The 21,079-nt window shown below is 35.5% G+C and overlaps 1 protein-coding gene across 2 annotated transcripts in view; it reads left to right on the forward strand.

The window, feature by feature from the left end:
- GABRA1 (gamma-aminobutyric acid type A receptor subunit alpha1) overlaps positions 1-21,079 on the forward strand; it is a 39,263-nt gene that overhangs the window by 13,052 nt on the left and 5,132 nt on the right. For both annotated transcript variants that reach the window (XM_062002243.1, XM_062002244.1), the window contains exons 4-8: positions 1,321-1,388; positions 7,198-7,418; positions 9,041-9,123; positions 13,604-13,747; positions 18,772-18,924. In XM_062002243.1, the coding sequence (XP_061858227.1) occupies positions 1,321-1,388; positions 7,198-7,418; positions 9,041-9,123; positions 13,604-13,747; positions 18,772-18,924 (669 nt within the window). The remainder of the gene's footprint in view (positions 1-1,320; positions 1,389-7,197; positions 7,419-9,040; positions 9,124-13,603; positions 13,748-18,771; positions 18,925-21,079) is intronic.

Below are 21,079 nucleotides of genomic sequence, written 5' to 3' on the forward strand. Positions count from 1 at the left end.
CATATTCCAAATTTCTCAATTTTGCTTTTTGAATGTTATTTGAAAAATGTGTCACTCCTGTGTTTCAGATTTCTACCCAAAACCCCACCCTGGATTGTATAGCAATCCCATAAATGTAAATGTATTCAGACTGACATCATTGTAAATTCTGAAAGCTGATGGGTTTAGCTCTACTCAACAATGTTTGGAGTTATGCCTCCAGGTGGTGTAACTCCCTGCAGCTATATTTAAATCAACAGAGTTATTTTGGTATATGCCATCCTGGGTGAATATTTTGTGATGTGTGGCCCAGAAAGTACCAGTATGTGCACAAGTGAATGATATCAACATGTGTGTGTAGAGCAAGAGGTGAGGAAAGGGGAAGGTTAACCTTGTGCATTTCTCAAAGTGACTGTTAACAGTAGATCTGCAAAAGCCAGATGTTTGGTTCTTTCTGGAGATCAGCACCATTTTAAGTGTTTCAGACTCAGCATTTATGACCACCAGAATCATTAGATTCTTCTAAAGTGGCCAAGGGCATTGTGCCATGGAGCAAATTTACATCCTTGAGATCACAGAGAAGTCTATCATTATGATATAGCATATGTATATATAATCTGTGTTTGGTACATGTTATAGATTTCTGAATTATTATTTACACTATCATTGAGGCCTATAAAACAAATCTGATAGTTTAAAGGAAATCTAAAACATTTACAAACACTAATACATAAGTAAAAATTGTAGTAGAGAAGTTCAGCTGATATTTATTTGGAAAAGTTTGAACTCCTTTCTGTTTCTTGCACTTAGGGTTAACACAGCCTTTTCTAACTCATATCAATAAAGTATGTTTTTATGCATTGTAACACATTCTCTCACTTCTTCTATGTTCCTGTGTCTCAGTACAAAATACATAATTCATAAGTCCAAAGTTAATGATAAGAGATTTCTATTCAGCTTGTCCAGAAACACTGAGTACCCAACAAGACTTTTAAAGTACTGGGCAAAATATTTAGCACTGTTTATATTGTCAGACAAGAAGACTTATTAAAATGTGAAAAGATTTACATGACAGTGGAACTATGGCTTCTGTGCTGTGGCATCACAAGACACGTCTGAAAAAGTTCTGTGGAAACATTGTGACAAAAAAAAATGTTGCTGACAATATTGGCTGTGAAATTACATCTAGAAGAAATAAATTATCAGGACTGTATTGTAGACCCATTTTAGAATGGCTAATCAAAGCCACTAATTTTTCTGTTTATTGTGAGAATTGGTAGTGGTTAGATCTAATGAAGACTGTTGATAGACACTCACTGTCCTAATTTCCTGCTTCATCAGAGCGTGTAACTGAAGTGAAGACTGACATCTTTGTCACAAGTTTTGGGCCTGTTTCAGACCATGATATGGTAAGTGATGGCCTGTATTTCTACAGTAATAATTTTCTCTTGTCTTTTGAGTTTGATGAAAGATGTATGCAATAACTTCTTTATTCCTTTTAAGGCTGGGGCTTTTTTAAACCCATGATTCCAAAATGCTGTCAGCTTTTATGTGCAACCATTCCTGCTATCTGTGACTGCATTTAAGTGCCCTCAAATTAGCAGCTTCAGTGACTTTAATAACGTATTTTAACAGACCTTATATTTGCTACATGATATATTATGAAACGCATTAGGGTTTGGATCTGTATTCTTCTGAGAGTGATTACTCAGGTCCTTGCTGGCACATCACTGATCCAATTTGCCGAGAGAGATCATCATCTTAAAATGCAATTAACACTAATGCCTACAGTATGACATCCCTACATTCTAACCTATATTTTTATATTAAAAACTACTGATCAATGAGAAGTAACTTTCCCAGATCTTGGCTACTGAAAGAGAAGAGAAGATTAATGAGAGAATTAGTGTCACTTCTTTATGGCATGAATATTAAAATCAAATTGCTAGATAACTGCAGGGGATGTAGAAGTTAAAAAATCTGAATGAAGATGTTGTGAACTCTGGTCTTAAGAGATATTAAAAGTTGTGTAAAATATGGATAAGGTACTTTAAATTTTGCATATCAATGAGGTCTTCACAACTAGGTTTCTATTGACAGGGAAAGCTTGGCCTGCAGCTACTGGTATCTACTGGATCGTGTGTTAAGATGAATGCTGGTTATAACCTCATTAATTTAAATGGAGAAAAGAAAATGGTTCAACCTTGTAGCTGGCCACATTTAGCTAAATACATTCACCAAAAGAAAGATGAAAGAAGAGAAAAAAATATCACAGGAAAGAAAATAAGTTCTATTTCTTCCCACAAAATTGTCAGTTGTTTAATTTGCACTAAAACTGTAGACAAGTGTTAAACACCAGATTATTGCAAGTTTCTCACTACTCAAAACAATGTTAAGAGGTGGAACAGATAGACACCAGATTATTACAAGTTTATGACGACTCAAAACAATGTTAAGAGGTGGAATAACAGATAGACATCAGATTATTACAAGTTTCTGGCTATTCAAAACAGTGTTAAGAGGTGGAATAACAGACAAAGTAACTTTTATAAGACAGTTTCTTTTCCTAAATGAACTTTTGCACAGACACTATTTTCCTGATTGCTTGGAACATTTATAAAACTACAGTCAAATTTAGAATTGCAAATGATGCCAAGATATTTAAATGTGAAGGAATAGCTTGGGCTGCACAGACTCTTTGACCAGACATCCTGCTGTTAAGTCCTACAATAGAAGGGAAATAGCTAGACTGGTGACTTGCCTCCTCAGCACTTTAAAACAATATTAGGTACTATATATACCATGAAGAAGAATTTTTTAAAAAATCATTCAGTAACTTCTGATTTTTTGTTCCATGATAGTATTGTGAGAGTACAACATCTATTTATTACTCTAAATTATACATTATAAGAGGAGAAATTCCTTGGATTAACGATTGGTACAAACCACTGATGTCCACTCTCTGTATTCTGGTAACTGCTATAGCAAAACACTTCATCTTGCTTTCCCATTTCTGTCTTGAAATAGGTAACTAATCACCACTGTACAAACTGGAAACCCTAAACACAGTCATGTGACTAAAATATACTTTTAAAATGCAATATTCTCCAAATTAAAACTGTAGAGGCTGCAGGTTTTAAGTGATCTCAGATTGCTTAATTTTTTGTAGAGACCTATCTTTATGGGACAGGTCTGTTGTTAATTTCCTGAAAATTAATGTAATTTAAAGTATTGGGCTGGACACAGATGCTTGTGGGAGATGAACAAAAAAGAGTGATAAATACATGCAGGTGCATGCATACTTTGTATTAATGTTTATTAGAGTTGTTTTCTGTAAGTCAGCTGAGCTATTATTTGCTCTGTTGAGTCAAACTTACTAGAAAACTCCAATAATGAATGAAAATCTGATAAAGTAATGTACATGAATGTTTTCCTGCATGTAGACATAAGGTTAGAGTAACTGACAGGCCTGCTAAGTTACTTGGGACTATGTAACTTTTGGACTTCAGCCTCCACTTACGTTTTGTAGTTTCAGGTGATTTAATTATTAAATAAAAGCCAAAGCCAAACTGACATTAATAAAACAAAGTGACATCTGAATGGGATTTGGATTTTAAGGAAGAATAGAACATTGAAGCCAAACCCAATATACTTTCAGAATTAGGAATAGGTATATTTGAAAAACAAAAAAAACACCTTGACTTCAACTATAATTAAGTATAGGTGACTCACTGTAGCATAAGTAACAACTACCTACAACAAAAATCTCAAAAATAACTGAAACCCCATACCAGATTAGGTCCTGGTTTTCAGTTATTTAAACAGGAGTAAGAATCATCAGTCTCTTAATAGTGTCTGACCAAGAAATGCACAGGCAGGTGTTCATGTTTTGAAAACTAAGGAATTACAGAAAAGTATGTAGTGTAAAACTCCTACTCGTCTTCCCTGAGAAGTAATGTGTGTGCAGCCTACTCGTGCCAACTCTTTTGCTTAAGGAAATAAGTGTGAAATCAGAGACAGAGGGAGAAAGATAAAAGCAAGAGCTTACTAGAATATAAAGTCTATATTAATTACAATGTCTGTTTAGTGCAAAGTCCTCTGTGCATACTACAGGTTGGCTGTAGACACTATCATTTGAGGGCTACCTCAGATTTGCTCCAGTGAGCAGATTTACAGTAAGCGTAGGCTGGATTGTGGGACTTGGTCACATGGAAGCCTCACAAGCAGCTGTATTGGCACACTGAGGGAACGACACGCTGCTGGCTGAGCCCGGGACTGATGGCTGGGAACTGGCAATGAGCTATTCCAGCTGACAGCATATGTTATGAAACGACAGCCACACTGAGACATCAGCATACCTAGACCATCTGTTTGCAGGAACCCAATGAGGCAGTTATATAGATAGTAGGCTGATATATCAGGGAGTACATGGTGTTCCTACCCACTCTCAATACACTTTTTTAAGAGCAGCATAGACATAACCTGTTATTCTATAAAGAGGATGTCTTGGCTTGTTCTTAAACTTGTGAATAAAGTTAAACAGGAGAAAAGCACTTTTTAAAAATAAAAACATTGGGTTTTGGGAAGAACTGTGCAGGTTTTCAGACATGCTGTCTTGGTGTATTGAACTAACCAACAGATAACTGGCTATTCTCACATGACTAATTTTTGATGTCTATCATCTGGAATAAGAAGAATTCTTAATTTTTTTAAGTAAAGTTGGGGGTTTTTTTCCTAATAAGCCTTAATTCCCACTACTCTTGTACTGTAAGCTCTTCATGAAATTAATTTCCATCTTACTACCTTTGTATATAGCACCTTGTCTCATGTGGACCTCTACGTGGTCTACTCTGTGAATAAACAGTCTCCTGGGAGAGATATCAGATGAGTAAATGAGAGAACATTGAAGTCAGTGTTATAAATATTCAATACCATAAGGCTTATTGCCAATGTGCAGACAGGAATAATCTTTCTTTAATTGAACACTAAGGAATGATGAGTCTCCACTGTGTAGAATTTATTCCAAATTTCATCTCATTTGTATGTTCACACATAGACCACTGCTATAGTACATGGTTTGGAGAAAATCCTTCTGTTCCCTCCTTCTGTATGGCACGCTCCTGTAGAAGGAAGCCCTAATCACAGTATCTGATGGCTTGATCTTAAAGATCAACTGTGTGTCAGGATTCATTTCAAACTTATTGTACATGTTCAAGTGGGTAGTGAAAGCTAAAGAGAAATCTCAGCCAACATGAATTCATCCTATATGGTGCAATGGCCTGGGATAGAGAAGGATTCAGTTTGTGCCAGGCATGACCAGTCAGCTACTTTAATTTTTGTCTTATGCTGTTAGATCCATTACCATATCTCTTAGACTCCTTGTTCTTTTCCAGCACAAGATTCTTGTGTTAATATAAAGTGAAGAACTAGACTCCTTCTCTCAACCTGTACCACCTCCCACTCAACTCCTCCTTTGCAGTTGAACAAGATAAAACGGGAATGGCTTACATGCACACTGAAATGATGTCACATTCTGGGCATGTCTTTTACCTTTCCCATATGTGTAGGAGGATCTCTTCTTTGGAGCTAGTAAAACATGGAGGAAATCCAATATCTGAATGCTACGTACTGTCTTTTAGACCTTCTTCTTTCCTATTCTGGTGCATACTTAGGACAGGATCTTGCATATAGTTCAAACTAAGGCCCTGACTGTATAAAATGTTGAAAGAAGTAGTTGCTATAAGTGCACATCTACTGTCCTTGGAGATGAAGAAATCAAGGCTTCACAAGCTCACTGAGCACATGATTAAAAAAAAAAGGGAAATAAAATTAAGTATGCAGCATAATGATTACTGGGTCTCACCCCAAACCACAAACTTAACACCCAAACAAACTCCAAGTAAGAACACCCCATGGAAGTGCAACATTTCCATGTGCACAAGAAATTTATTTAGGTATTTCACGTCTTAAAAGCAGAAAAAACACACCAGCAGTAAGAATCACCACTCTTACCTGCTGAGAGTTGCACAAGGAATAAACAGTTCACAAATGCTTATGTTATACAGTGTTGCTATTTGTTAAAAGAGAAATCTAGAGCCTGAGTCTGCCACAGAGAGAATTTGTATACTCACTCCAAAATGTTTCTCCTTACTAAGATGTCTCATGGGACAGCTCTTTCTTTGTAGCTGTGTGTGCCTTCATATAAAGGAATTTCCCTCGGGATTTGCCATCTCCATTGGCAGGAGATCTCGGCAAAGGTTCAGTTTATCAGCAAAAAAGATTATGATTTGGGGTTATTTTGAATAGTGTTTGTCATTTATTACAATATCATAACCATGAATGATGGAAGGGGCAAGATAATTTCATACAGAATCTTCATGTCAGAGTGGATTTGTTCCGTGTGAAAACACTATTCTCTGCTGCATCCACAGGAGTTTTTCATGTTTTCACCCCACTTACTTCTATATTTCATGTATAATACTCCACTATATTTTTCCTAATTACACCCTCACCTTCATAATTGTGTTCTTGTTGCTTTGTAACAAATAGTCTGATTTCATAGTGACGGTTATTTTGATTCTCTCTGTGTACACTGAGTCAGCCACCGCATCTCTTCCCCATTCGACTACTCCTTGCAAAACCAAACTATAATTCTTGGTCCCAAACTGTCCCTGGCTGGCACTCTCTGTAGTACAATGATTTGGCCCAATGAGCCATTCCATGTCTCATAAATCAGACCACATAATTTTAGTGAGCTGTGAACTTCTCACAGGTTTATGCTAATGAGACAGAACAAAAAGCACTAGTAAGATCCTGTCTCATCAGGGTTGCTTTATTCTAACAGACATATTCTTCCTGTTCTACACATCCTGGCTACATATCTACACCTTCAAATTACAGTTTTATAGAAGGTGAAGGAAAAATGAGAAAAGGGTGAATTGTTGTGTTTCTAGTACGTTATATCCCAAATTCATGTCTAACTTTTGATATAGTACTCTCCCTAACATACATTGTGTTTGATACAGTAATGAGATTGTAACTGTTTAATAACCAGCTGCAGGCACGTTGTAAGTAATACAGAGAACAAATGTTTTGATAACTACTAATTTCATCAATAGTCATCTTGCTTCTAGCAAATGGTAAGAATGTATTTTTCCAGTTCCTATTTTGTAACATGTGGCATCATAAGTGTTTCCTTTCTTCTCTGAATTGCTGTAGGAATACACTATAGATGTATTTTTCCGTCAAAGCTGGAAAGATGAGAGATTAAAATTCAAAGGACCTATGACTGTTCTCCGGTTAAATAATTTAATGGCCAGCAAAATTTGGACACCTGACACCTTTTTCCACAATGGAAAGAAGTCAGTGGCTCATAACATGACAATGCCAAATAAACTATTACGAATTACAGAGGATGGGACGTTGCTATACACGATGAGGTGAGCCCTAAAGTATTATAGTCTTCATTTACTTTGAAAATTTAACTAGTTCCTTTTTGAGCATAATTTAATTCCTTCTTAGTAATTATTTTCACGATAGGCCATGGAATTATGGATAAACTGAGGCATTTGCACTATTTCTTTTCTTTCCCCTCCTACTGTGCTACCTTTACACTCCCTCGATGTGTCTTAATGCTTGATTTTAAAAAAGTACCTGTAAGTACCATCCGTCAGGAATCCATCAGATTGAAGAGGACCTTAATTTGGACTTGCTTTCAAAGATTACATCAGCAAAGTATAATAAAGCTTGAAAATGTCATGTAATCTAGACTACTAGACCGTGTAAAAGTCTTTAATCTTTGAATTCTACAGAAAGCAGATTCTAAGGACTAGCAGATGCACACAGAATTAATTGACCATTCTTCGTATTTCTTGTTCTTACGAATACAGAGCATGATAGTCAAAAATTAGACACTTCTTGTTCCATTCATAGCAAGAAAAACAATTTACTAAAGCATTTGGAAAGTTAGGAGAAAACTTTTTTTGTGTGTATTGGCACCACTCTTACTGGAAACATTATTCTTTTCATGGATAACTGAATTGTAGCTATCCAGTTGGCAGCAGAAGAGTTAACTCAATCCTTTTGAAATAACAATCATACACAGGGATGGAAACATTCTGTCTTAAAATCCTGCAAATTAAACAATGAAAAACAATGGTATATTGTCTCTACAGAGCTACACATTCCCTCGCTTATGTCTCCAATGTTATCAAACAAGGTATAAAGGGATTCTGATGACTTAAAGATAGATAGCTTAGTACATAGGAGAACACTGAGCTTTCTTCTTACAATTTTAAAGGTGTTTTTAAAAGCAGTACAAGTATTTGGAAAAAACAGTCTCCAGGCTTTTGGGAGCCTGTCCAATACGTTCAATTTATTCTGCCACATCTTTCAAGACTTCCTGGGCTAGAGTGGAATCTGCTTGGCTGTTAGTTGTACAAGTCCAGGTCAATTTTTCTTGTCTTCCTAAATGCTTGACTGTTAGGGATTTAATTCATGGGAACACTATCTTAGCAGCACATTGTTCACATATGTCTTTTTTTTTTTACCATAATCATTTCTATTTGCTCACCTTTGCAAGTGCCTTAACGCAACCTTCTACCTAGTATTCAAGTATTATTGTTCATTCCTTGCTGATGTGTGTTGTGTGACTTTTTTCTAGTTTATTTTATCTCTTTTATTGAGAAACATGTTTGCACCCAAGCTGATAGCAACGAAATGACTTCAGCAAACGTTTGAGCATCCAGAGTGGGCCAGTTTAAGGATGGAAGGAAGGAAGCAATTTCAGATGCTAATAGATTTTAATCCTTACACCAAGTTAGAAGTCTGAGCATGTCTCTTCTGTACAGTGAAACAGCAGAGAGGCAGAGCCAGTAGCACTGCTGTGTCTACACATGCCTGTCAGCATCCCCAGCCAGACAACTCTGGTCCCATTCTAACTGCTAATTTATCACGTAACAGATACTATGCTATACTTATTCTATGTGTCTTAACAGAAGTCTATTTGCTATTTCTATGAAACTAGAATAAATGTGTCCTTTTGCTCATTAATTCATTATAGATTGACTGTGAGAGCAGAATGTCCAATGCATTTAGAAGACTTTCCTATGGATGCACATGCTTGCCCCTTGAAATTTGGAAGCTGTAAGTTTATTTTAAATTGAGGTTTCTCCCTTTTTAGGCCAGTTTACAAAAATATTGTGCAATTGAGAAAACCTCAAGGTTTTAATCTTGTGTATTTTTCACTTTTTTGGCAGGGTTGTATTTTTATTCTTTTATATACATATATATTTAACCTAATGAACCTGTTCAATGTGTTTTAAGTATCCTCCAATGTTATGCCTGGACATTCACAAAAGAGGAAAATTATAGTACTCTTAAACATTTGGAAAAGTAGTTTGTCAGACAGAAAATGCTGCTAGTCTTATAGTTGCTGTATTTTGTTGAGACACAATATCAATGTTAAAGTAACACAGACCAAGGATAACTCAACTGCTTTATGTGGAAACAACTCTCCAACCACAATCTTGGAAACTTTAGAACTAAGTTTTCCACAAGATTATAAAATATTTATCTTCTAGAAATGTTGAATGATTGTCAGTGAAAAAGCTCAAAAGTCACTGTCAAATTGAGTCCTACACTTGCAGCATTTATAACCTTAGAGAACATACTGGACAAAATGTAGCTGAAATCAGTGTAGTAATTGACAAAGCTTTCTGTATATCAAGATTTTTTCCCAAAACCAACCTGACACTGATACATTCAAACTTAGTTAACTAATTTCTTACAAATTAAAGATAGCCCACCCTTCAACACTTTAAAAACCAAAAATTAAAAAGAGAGAGCTGTTTTACTCGGTTTGGTTGGACACAAACAAGGGAGTCAATACTTGTGGAAGATGTAATAGTGTACAAATTGTTTCCTCAATGGCTATTTTTTTTCTAGTAGAAATGGGTCATTTCACTGATAATGGGTACTTAGTGGCTTGATCAATTTTAGAAGTCAACAAAGAGAACACCCAATTCATTCTTGACATGGTAGCAGAAAGGGTAATAATTTATTTTGGGCTGAATAGCTCTATGTTTACCATAAGAAAGAACTGATGTTTTGTCTTTAAAGAGCTACTAGTCTCCCAGATAAGATTCAGAGAACAAAAAGCTCACACAATCTTGGAGTATCATTTAGAAGAATAGTTTACTCCTTGAATGTTAAATTCTCTTACAAGGCTTCCAATAAATCTCAAAATCTCCTGTGAAACAGAAGGGGGTGAGGGGGGAAGGCTCACTCCAGCTCAGATTAGGGCATATAGCTGCAGGGCATTGTTAGTTAATAACTGGAGATCTGGGTACCTGAGATGCCAGTTAGATTGGGATAGGTTACAGGACTGATTTCTTTTGAAATGTACATTAAAGTGTTTATGTGGACTTCATGCTGGGTGTGAGAGGTGGGAAAATCACTAATCATGCCTAAAATCTGCTAATGCAAAGGTAAACCATCTACAGTTTTTGAACAAATGTGAACTGCTAGGTTGAATTTGTATAAACTTGACAAGACACCTATCACATCTGTGCATCACTAAGCCAGGGCCTAAACACCAGACACTCCCTAGTTTGAACAATAGTTCCCATTTCTTCCCTAAATTAAGTTCTTTCTGGCCCATTGTGTCCCAGATTAGTGTACTCTTAGTTCACAAAGTGCATGGCTTTCCAGATTACCAAGGACCTTGCCTCTATTAAATGATTAAGAAACACAGAAATTATGAATGAAAAGACACAGATAATATGGATTTGAATACACCTCCAGAACCACACCGTAGCATAAAAACAAGATGGCAGGAAGATGTGCAAGTGTATCTGCATATCTTTTCTATCTAAATTGGTTTTCTTTTTATCCTCCAATGTTTTCTGTTATCACAATTTCCTTAAATCAACACCAAAATATTGGTGATATTTCTGATTGAAAGAGCGTTTCTTACACTAACATCAGAGGCCATAATTGTCATTTTAAATTCAGAGTTCAGGCATGGTCTTTCTTGTTTTCTATGACAGGAAAGGCCATGAAACGAAATCAAGATGTTTTCAGGAAAACTTCATTCCCTTACTAAATTTAGTTGAATTTCTAACCTGGAATCCTCATTTGGTGGAGTGTTTTCTGCATTAGCTTTACTGCAAAAGCTGTAGGGACAATTCACTGTCTGGAACAGAGCCTTAAAGCTTGACCTCTCCCCCTACTTTTCATTAGATTATATGATATAATTATCATATTATAGAATATTTGTCTCAATATTTATTTATTGATAGAAATATGTTCAAAAAGACAAATGGCTGGACTCAAGCAAGATATGAAAATGGGACTTGCCACTGTATACAGAAAAAGAACAGTTTCTATATTTAATTGCCACTTTTTCAATGTGAATCATATTTAAGTACATTTGGGACATTTCCATTAAGCACTAAAGAAACTCATTACAGTCATTTTAACAGACTGAAAAAATTACTTATTTGTTATGAAAGCCATATTTTAAGTACTTTGTAGCTCCCTAAAATAGTGTTTGCCCATCTCTGCTTGTTTTAACTTAAATTAGGTAAGCGTTTTTTTATGTCCTCCACTGTTACTCATCACTTGTTGGAGATGGATTCAGAAAAAGCTCATATTGAGGGAGCTGCACATCTCCTATGGACTCTGACCATAATGTAAAGGCCAATAAATATATGACCCAGCTCCAAGGCAAAAATGATTTGCCAAAACAGCAGCTTAAGCTAGAGGTTATTCCAATGTAAATTCAATGCGACAAATGCTAAAGAGATTCTGGAACAACAAAAACCCATATGTTGGCAAAACAAAATCAGAAAGGCAGATGCTCTCCTCAACTCTTACCACAAAAATCTGATTGTCAGTTTAAAACTAAGGCCAGTCTGGAAAGCAGCAGTGATAGGGGCAAAAGGCTGTGTTGCTACTTATGCAATATCTGAATTGGAAGCTGAGGATGGATGCTCAACAGAGCACTGAATCTGGCAGTTATGTGGAAGGTGAACCCATTTCCAGCACTGGTGAGTGTACTCCCTTGTCTCTAACCAAATCCAGTGGTTCTGAGCAGCTGAGGAAACGAGTCCTCTCTCTTCCAAACTACTCTCATGCTCCAGAACAAACAATGCTTGAAAATTATTACTTCTATTGCCACGCTTTCTTCATGCGAAGCAAGCCAATTCTTGTACTTAATGTGGTCATTATTTTTAAAGTCAGAATTATTAAGGTGTAGCTTTGCATTCACCATTGATTAAAAAAAGCTAAGTCTACGTCTCAGTGCTCAGTGAATACAAAGTCTGAGGGTAAAAGCGCCCTTCTGCTTCAATAATGTAGGATCAAATGCCATGCAATTAATTTACCAGAGCACTCCATCCAACAGCACCTCTTCAATTGCTGTTATCTCTTACATTGATAAAATAAAATTAGTAACTCACAAATGAGGTCAGGTGAATCAGATTCCTCCTTTTCCTTTCCTGCTTCCCAGTCCTTAAAAAGGAAGAAATGCCACCCCGTAGGTAGGAGTCCAGTGTCATTTTAGATGCCCTAAGATGTCCCATCGGGCTTCCAGCTGCCTTTGGTAGGTACAAGCTTTCTGTAGGTTCTGATCACACATTCAGTCCCATACATGTCTTGGATAGTCTTAGGTGTGAAAAATGACACTAGATGCCTCTATGTAGACAGCTGAATCCCACCCTAACTGCTCAGGAGAGCTGTCAGACTCCAGACTATGTAAAACGATACAACAGAATTTTACAATGAAATTATATATAATTTGGTTCCTCAAGTAACATATATAACACACTAATAACAGCACAAAACACACTAAATGATCTATGTAGTACCCTACTGAATTATCTATGTAACACTAGACTGCTCTAATCTACTAGACTAGACAAACATGGGGGTTTGGAGACCCCCATGGTGTTTTTCTTTTGCTTTGTTCAAGACTCAAATAAACATGAACTTGAGTGTGAGCATTTCACAGAAATAACCAAAGCAAAATCCAAAAGATTTCTTGTCTTTGAAACTCACTCAAGCCTAGGCAGCTTCAGAAATATCTGCTATGCTAATATACTACACCAAGGGTAGTGCAAGGTGGCGGATAACCAAATGAAGAGCTCTAGCCAAGCTGATGATAAGATCGGCAAAGCTGCTCTGAGAAGGACTTATTATAGTAGCCCAGACAACATCACACTATGGCAAATAGAAAAGAATGGGGCTTATCTTTCCTGATAATAGTTAAAACGTAGAAAAAGAGTTGGAGTGCTCACATGCCCATGAAATTCCACATCTCACTGTCGTTTCTGGTTACTCAGATTTTACATAGGTAGGAATGATGCAAGGCAGATAAATATTTTCATGTCATTGAGGACCAACCTTAACCCAGCTCTGCAGCAGATATTTAGTTAATCATCATATGGATAGACCTATAAAATCAGTTTATATTTCCTATAGATACAGAAATCCAGTTAGTTGTAGGTTTCCACAGATTGAAGAGAATTTAAGATTCAAACCACTGCTCAAAACATTATTCTGACAAAATCATATGGCAACAGAAGGTGCAAAGCTGAAATGCAATGTATTTCTTTCAAATTAGATGCTTATACCAGAGCAGAGGTTGTGTATGAATGGACACGAGAACCAGCAAGGTCAGTGGTTGTGGCTGAAGATGGCTCTCGATTGAACCAATATGATCTGCTTGGACAAACTGTGGACTCTGGAATTGTTCAGTCCAGTACAGGTCTGTGAAAAACATTTTTTTGGGGGAAGGGTCATATTTAATTGCCAAAACATAATTTAGAGCAGAGAAAAAATACGATGATCAAAGAGTGAGAGAGGTAAATGATCTTCACATTAGGAAAACGTGACTCTGAAAACAACATATCTCAGGATTATTTTCCTACTTCAACCGGTGGTTAAAATATTTGAACCATTAAAAACCATTAAAACCATTAAAAAAGCTTCCTATAGTGACAGATCAAAATAGAAAGAACAGTAATTTATAAACTAAAGAATCACTCCTCATATCCTTACTGTATTATGAGCCTACTATATAAACTTGAAAAACTAGTATAAGAATACGAATCCTCAGAGATCATAATCCTGTAGGAAGTGAACTAAATTGATAAATGCAAGCATATAGTTTTCTCAAGGAGGTATTTAGAAAGTGAAACAAAAAAAGCCATCAAATTAAAAACCATCTGAAACATCCAAACAGATTTTAGATGTCTTAATGCTAGCACCAGCTTTAACTCCAAAACTACTAATGAGATCCAAAAATACAGCCAGCATTTATAGTATTGTATATCTGTAACCTTGAGTCTGGCTAAAAAGCTTTGCTTTTTTACTTTGCAGGATTTGTTTCAAGATGTAATTTCAACATTAATGGGGTTTTTAAATAATTTGGAAGGGGCACCTTCCTAAGACCTAAATACAGTAAGAAACTGAGCATTGGGCATGAACAAGAACTCAAAATGTTGACTGTTCAGTGGACCAAAAGAAGTACTGCATTAGGAGAAGCAGTTGTATTGCCTTGAATGTATTCAACATTGTGACTGAACTAGGGAATTACACTTAAATGCACATACACCGAACGTTTTAATATGTCGTTCATAAAGTCAATGAACATTTCTGGAAAAGTGAGTTAAAGATGAACTTTAAGTTGTGTTTAGCCTGTCAAAATATATTCATATGCTCTATTAAGCCCACAAAATTTCTCACAGAGCAAAGTTTCTTGTGGATAAAAATTCAGGTTACTGCTTGGAAGCTTCTGTTCTGTTGATCTAATCATAAAGGTATTAAGTGGCATGGCAGTAATAAGGACTTTGCATACAAACAGTGTCAACAGAACTACTCACATAGGTTCACTGTTTCCATTATTGAGCACAGAGCAAGCATCAGACAAAAAAAAAAAAAGAGGAGAACTTTCATCCTGACCACAGCTAGAAATGTTGCTATTGACTTTTGTAGAACCAATAATTCACCTCAGCTGCCCTTTGCTGAAAAGTCAATAGAATTTGTGAGGAACAGCAAGGATCTCAAGTTCTTTACTATTTCTGTTCTGAAGATACTCAGAGATCTCAGCAACCTGTGTGCCTACCCTTTTGCACTCATCACCCATTCTCTGCTTGCTGGATGCATTATAAGAGCAGCAGGATAGGAGACCCATAAGCTTAGGAACATATCTAAACCAAATAGGTTCAGGGTAATTAGTAACAAGAGATGCACTCTATAAATTGTTAAGAAAGATAAATAATATTTTTTAACAGAACAGAAGGGCAATGTAAGTGTAAAAACTCTTCATGTGTTTCCATGAAGAAACAAAAACCTATTTGTTTTATCCATAATATTTCATGGGTTTGAATTCTATCTCCTTTCTTCTACCTGAACAAACTCTTTACCATGCCTATCAATAAGGTTAAATACAGTATAGTTAATATTTGCTGAAATAAAGATGGTACTGTCTAGATACAGAAAAAAATTTACAAAGAACTAAATACAATATTTATCAAAACTAAAAATATGCCCATAGACTAATCCTTCTAGTACCAAACTTACAATCCTCTTTACTTACTACTTGATAAGATATAAAATGGTGGAAGAAATTAATTTATTGCTTTCAAATTCAACATCTTAAAGAAAAAAAAAATCTTCTCCATTTGCTTTGGAAAAGAAAATTCTTCACATTCCCCAAAGTAACAGTGGGAATCATAAGTGGTTAATCACCACTTTTCTCCCCAGTCAGGTAGTTGGGCAGCTATTCCTAACAGAATCCTTCAGTACGTCTTGGTCCTCTGACCATCTCTGTTTTAAGATATGATATATGTAATGAAAATGATGAAATACCTCCCTACTTGCAGAGCTGTGGATGATGAGTTCTCTGACAAAAAGACAAAAGGAATTTAAGACAATTTTCACTTAAAAGTTCTCAACAATAGTCTTAGTTAAGAAAATGAGGCTCTCATGCTGCTGACTTTGAGTATCATTAGAGGAATCTACAATATCTTGGGCAATTTTAAGATAATATTTATAGTTGACTGGAATTCCAGATACATATTTTCCAAAAAATTGGGCATAACTGAGTTACTCTAAACATTCTCAACATTTTTTAATGATCTATTTTTTAATAATTCTATAAACAGCTTTTTTTTGTCTTTAATTACTTCCATTGTTTAGTAGGTGATCTGCTATTCTTATTTCTGGATCTACAACAAGATAACTACAAATACTGATTTTTTTTTAATGACAAGAAAATGTTGAAAGACAAACATTTTTCTATTTTAGTTACTTATCTATGCTGTCAATGGAATATGCAGGTACTACAGGCTTAAAAACAGAATTCAGTATATGAGATAATTATTATTGTTGCTACTGTTTTCCTTAAACAGTCATTCATTTTTTACTTGAATGAAAAATTCCTGTCACTCTCCAACTATTGACTCAGGAGTTTAAAATTATCCCTTTTTTTAAAGGTCCTTAAAGAACTAAGTTTCTATTTACATAGAATTGTTTTGCTACCTTGAAAACTTTGCTTTGCACTGAGACTCATCAGGATTTATACTCAGAATATCTTGCACTGAGACTCATCAGGATTTATACTCAGAATATTTTGTGTTTTCTTGATGTTCTATAATATCACAGCTATTTGTAGAAGATTTAAAGAATTCCAAGGAAATGAAAATAAACATCTTTTTCTTTCTAACATCTTTGGACAAGAGAATAAGAGATAATAGAACGTAAGGTGCATAAGCTACAATTTGTACTACAACTTGTGGAAGCCTAGTAATCAGATATTATGAGTATAGGAAATTGCTCAAGAGCTATCTGAAATTTTAGCTTGTAGAGAATTTCATGGGTGAATTACATACATTTGAAAACAGAATTACAGAAGAATTGCTGCAAAGTTAGACACTGGTCAGCAGCTGTCATGAAGCTGGCTATGCTTTCCAAGTTAAGAAAGTCATATAATGTGGGAATCTGAAGATTTAGTAAATAACTGGAGTACTTTCACGTTCTGCAGTTATTAAAAAAAAATCTACTGCCTTCTAATAAACAGTTTGTTGGTACTTTGGAGACTTAAACCCATGTTTTTACCTTGTAACTGAACTGCAGGCTTTTGCTTTACCTGGTTCATTCCTCATGGCATTACCTTTAGCTGACTTCTAGCTCAGACATACTGCAATGCTTAACAGATGAGAGTAATCTCTGTCTTTTTAATTGCCTTTAGGCTTTGAATCTTGCTCTCATTTTCCAGAGGTTAAAAATACTTTGATAATTTAAGCAGCTAAATAAAGCTTCAGAGTACAGTGGTGTGTTCACTCTGTATTCTTAGCTTTAGCATCTACAATCTCTGAATTAATTCTGACATACCGTTGTGAGCATTCTATATCTGATTGCATTAAAATAGCTTCCCACGTCATTTATTAGTAGATAAAATTAAATTATTGGCTCTTCTAGCCAAGTCTTGCACCCTTCTTAAGATTGTAATCTTTGGTATAGAGGAAAAGAAGGTTATTTCAATGAAAGTTAAAGAAAGGTGAACAAAATTCAAGCAATAATGCCCACTATACTACTTCTTCCAGTCCTATTTTTCCTCATATATCCTCACTTTACCTCTTGATTTGTAATTTATTCTCTTTTCCCTTTTTGCTACTCTCTTATATATTGAAACGTACCAGGATTATTGTCACATCTAGTTTATGAGCTTTCCTCAGGGTTACACATTGAGTAATACTGTTCAAATGAATGTTCTTCTAGGCTCTGAATTAAGAAAAGGGCATTTGACATGCTCAATGCATAAGCAGTCAATGTCTAGACATAGTTTTTCAATCCAATTTAAGCTTTTCCTCTACAAGAGCAACTTTCTCTTTCCAGCTGCCTACCTTTTCACAGTAATTTCACAGGTCATCTCTAATCTAGACAGAGGTTTCCATTCAGTTACACATCCACTTGTTTCTTTCCTGAGATAATGTTTATTGCATAACGAGAAGAATCAATCTACTTCAAAAAAAACCACCCAAGTCAGAACAATATGTTTTCCAATCTTTTGAGAATATAGTGCTTTTCAAAATCTATTTTCAATGACGTAAATCATGATCTGAAAATGAGGTGTTATTTTCTGTGCTCTGGCAGGAGAGGTTTATAGAGTTATATGAATACTTAAGATTCCTTTCAATTGCCATTAGAATACTCAGCTCATACATTTTTGTAGCACCCAAGAAGTTAGTGCTATTGGAAACACTCTGTATTATTCTTGCATTACTCGTTTACTTCAGAAAAGAATAATCATTCAGTAGGGTATATATTAGCAGAAGGAGGGTACTTAATCTTGAGCATATCTAGAGCAGACAAGATCACATCAACAGTTACATCTTAATCCTGGTCCAACTGAAACACTTCTGAGTGCTTGTCTTGATTTAGTCTTTATGGGATGTTTACATATGTCTGTTGTGATGGTTTCGACCTTATAATAGAATAAGACCTTTCACAAGAGGCTTAAACAGCCTCTTATAAACACCAAATATTGCAGATTTTCTGACACTATTCAGTAGAATTGAAAAGATGTAAATTTAATTAGTATTTCCCAGAACTGTCTACGTTTGTATTATTAGTGGAACTTCAAAATCTGCTTGAGAGCTGACCCAATTTGATCTGAGGACTTTGTTTTAATGATAAGGTTGAATCTAATCAAATAATACTTCCCATAAAGTCCTCTAATTTGTGTACTTATAAATGCTTTAACATTCCTGTTTTTCGTGGTTTTAGGGGAGTATGTTGTTATGACTACACATTTTCATTTGAAGAGGAAGATTGGTTACTTTGTCATCCAAACTTATCTGCCATGCATCATGACAGTGATACTGTCACAGGTGTCCTTCTGGCTTAATAGAGAATCTGTTCCAGCAAGAACTGTATTTGGTAAGCAAGACCTATAAACTGCCTTGGCAATCATATAGGTGTAAGAAATTTTATGGCAAAACCAGTTATGTGTAACATGATCTTGCAGAACAGCAGGAGCCTGGACATAGTGCAGTACACAATATGTTTAATTGTAAAGATGAAGTGGAAACTGATTTAAGTTCCAAAGCTTCTAAACTGATTGTAAAATGAGACATGAAAATGTCTATTACAGTTCAAGTTTTCTAAAACAATAAGTATATGATTAAAACATTCTGACAATGGCAATGGCATTCATGGTGGGGAGTGTCAAAGAGGCTTGAAGCAGTGGGTGTTGGTCATCTGACATCCTTAGGACCTTTGAAAAATCTTAAAAACAATTTTCATCAGTCACTATTTCAGGCTGCTGCTAAAAGTCTCCTGTTGAAATCAGGGCAATTTATTTTGCTTACAGTGATGAATAGATGCACTCAACAAATGCAGTAAGATGGCAATCTAAAGGATTCTAAGTTTATACACTTTGTCCCTGGTGTTTTAAGCACTGCTTGCAAAAGCTTATCTTAGAAACAAACAACAAGTATATTCTTTGGAGATGGTACATAATTAAGTACACAATTACAAGTCAAGTACATAATTTTAAAAAAATAAATAAAAAATTAACATATCTTCAGTTAAGTAAAATGGACCATGAGATTTCTGCTATGTGATCTAATCTTTTGTGTGATGTTCAGATGGGACACCTGAACAACTTTGGCAGGATGAGATGAAAGAACATGCAGCCAAGTTTCTCTTACACTTATTTTCCTGGCTCTGGGTACTACTGGGGCAGAACACCATGGGCCCACCTGCTTTGCTAAACCGTATTTACCCATTTCCTCTGGACCAAGCAAAGCTGGGGGTTACAAGGCCTGATGTTGTGAAATGGAGACTCTGAAACTCTTGTTGAACAAGAGCTATTTATATTGACCTCTTCTGGCACTTCACAACTGTTTAATTCAACCACAACTTGTATAACCTTATACTACATGAACCAAGGCTTTCGGTTGATATATAGATGTGCATCTAGAAAAGAATGATTTAGATCATAGTATAATTATTATATTTACATTATATAGTGTCAATTTTAACATCTAAAATTAGTTCTGAAAGTTTACCATCAACTTCACTAAGTATTAACCTGGGATTTTTATGGGCCTATGGAGTCAAATAGCTATTTTACCTATTTTGGTAGTGCCATTAAAAAAAGACATGTCAGATGATCAGTGTAAAATGCTAGACTTGGTTAACCCTAGATGGAGAACAAAATTCCCCTGTCTCACAATGAATAATATATAATACTGCACAATGTTCAAGCTGAGATCTTCACAGGCTCAAGAACCCACACACTTCTGAATAGTTTTCCTTTTAGAAGACAGTTATTGAATAAATAGTCTGGTGTTTACTGCATCACTATGTAACAAGATAGCTTTCTCATTTCCTGATGGCAGTGAAAAAAAGGCTTCAGAAAATATTGCTGGTGCATCTTTTAGTCTGCTTAGTACCACAGATAATAAACAGTATAAATCCTGTTTGGCTACCAAGTGTAACATAAGCTCACTAGTAATGAGTCCAAGACAAGATTAGGTTATCTTTCAGAGAAGAGAAATTGCTTTCTCATTAAGCACTAATAATTCAAGCTCTTTACACCAGCATGTAAATATATTGCTCATTACTTGGCCTATTTTAGATTACTGCACGTTTTCACTAACACTCACCAGACACATTCAATACATGACATTGCAGTTGTCATGGTAACATCTGGACACGTGATTTGATGTCAATGTCCAGCCTGCATTTGCAGACTATTTTTTTGGAAACAGCTGCAATCAGAGTGAGTTCAATAGAATCCTCCTGCTTGCTCTCTATGGCCAGTTAAGGGAAAAGGTTCATCAGTGGGAAGCTCCCATATCAGAAATGCAAATTACATTGTCATTTCTCCTATATAAATGCTTTTCTATTTTCAGGGCATTGATGAATAAAGGGATACAAATCTGTAGAACCATGAATTCAAATCAATCCAATATCACATAAAGCTTAGTACATTTGAGGATACATTTAAATGAGCATTTATCAAGTACCCTGAATGAAAACAGCAACTTTTTTAGTTTTCTATCTAAATATCTTAGAACTGTTGCAA

This window comes from Colius striatus, chromosome 9, assembly GCF_028858725.1.
Source record: "Colius striatus isolate bColStr4 chromosome 9, bColStr4.1.hap1, whole genome shotgun sequence".
Classification (NCBI taxonomy): Eukaryota; Metazoa; Chordata; class Aves; order Coliiformes; family Coliidae; genus Colius; species Colius striatus.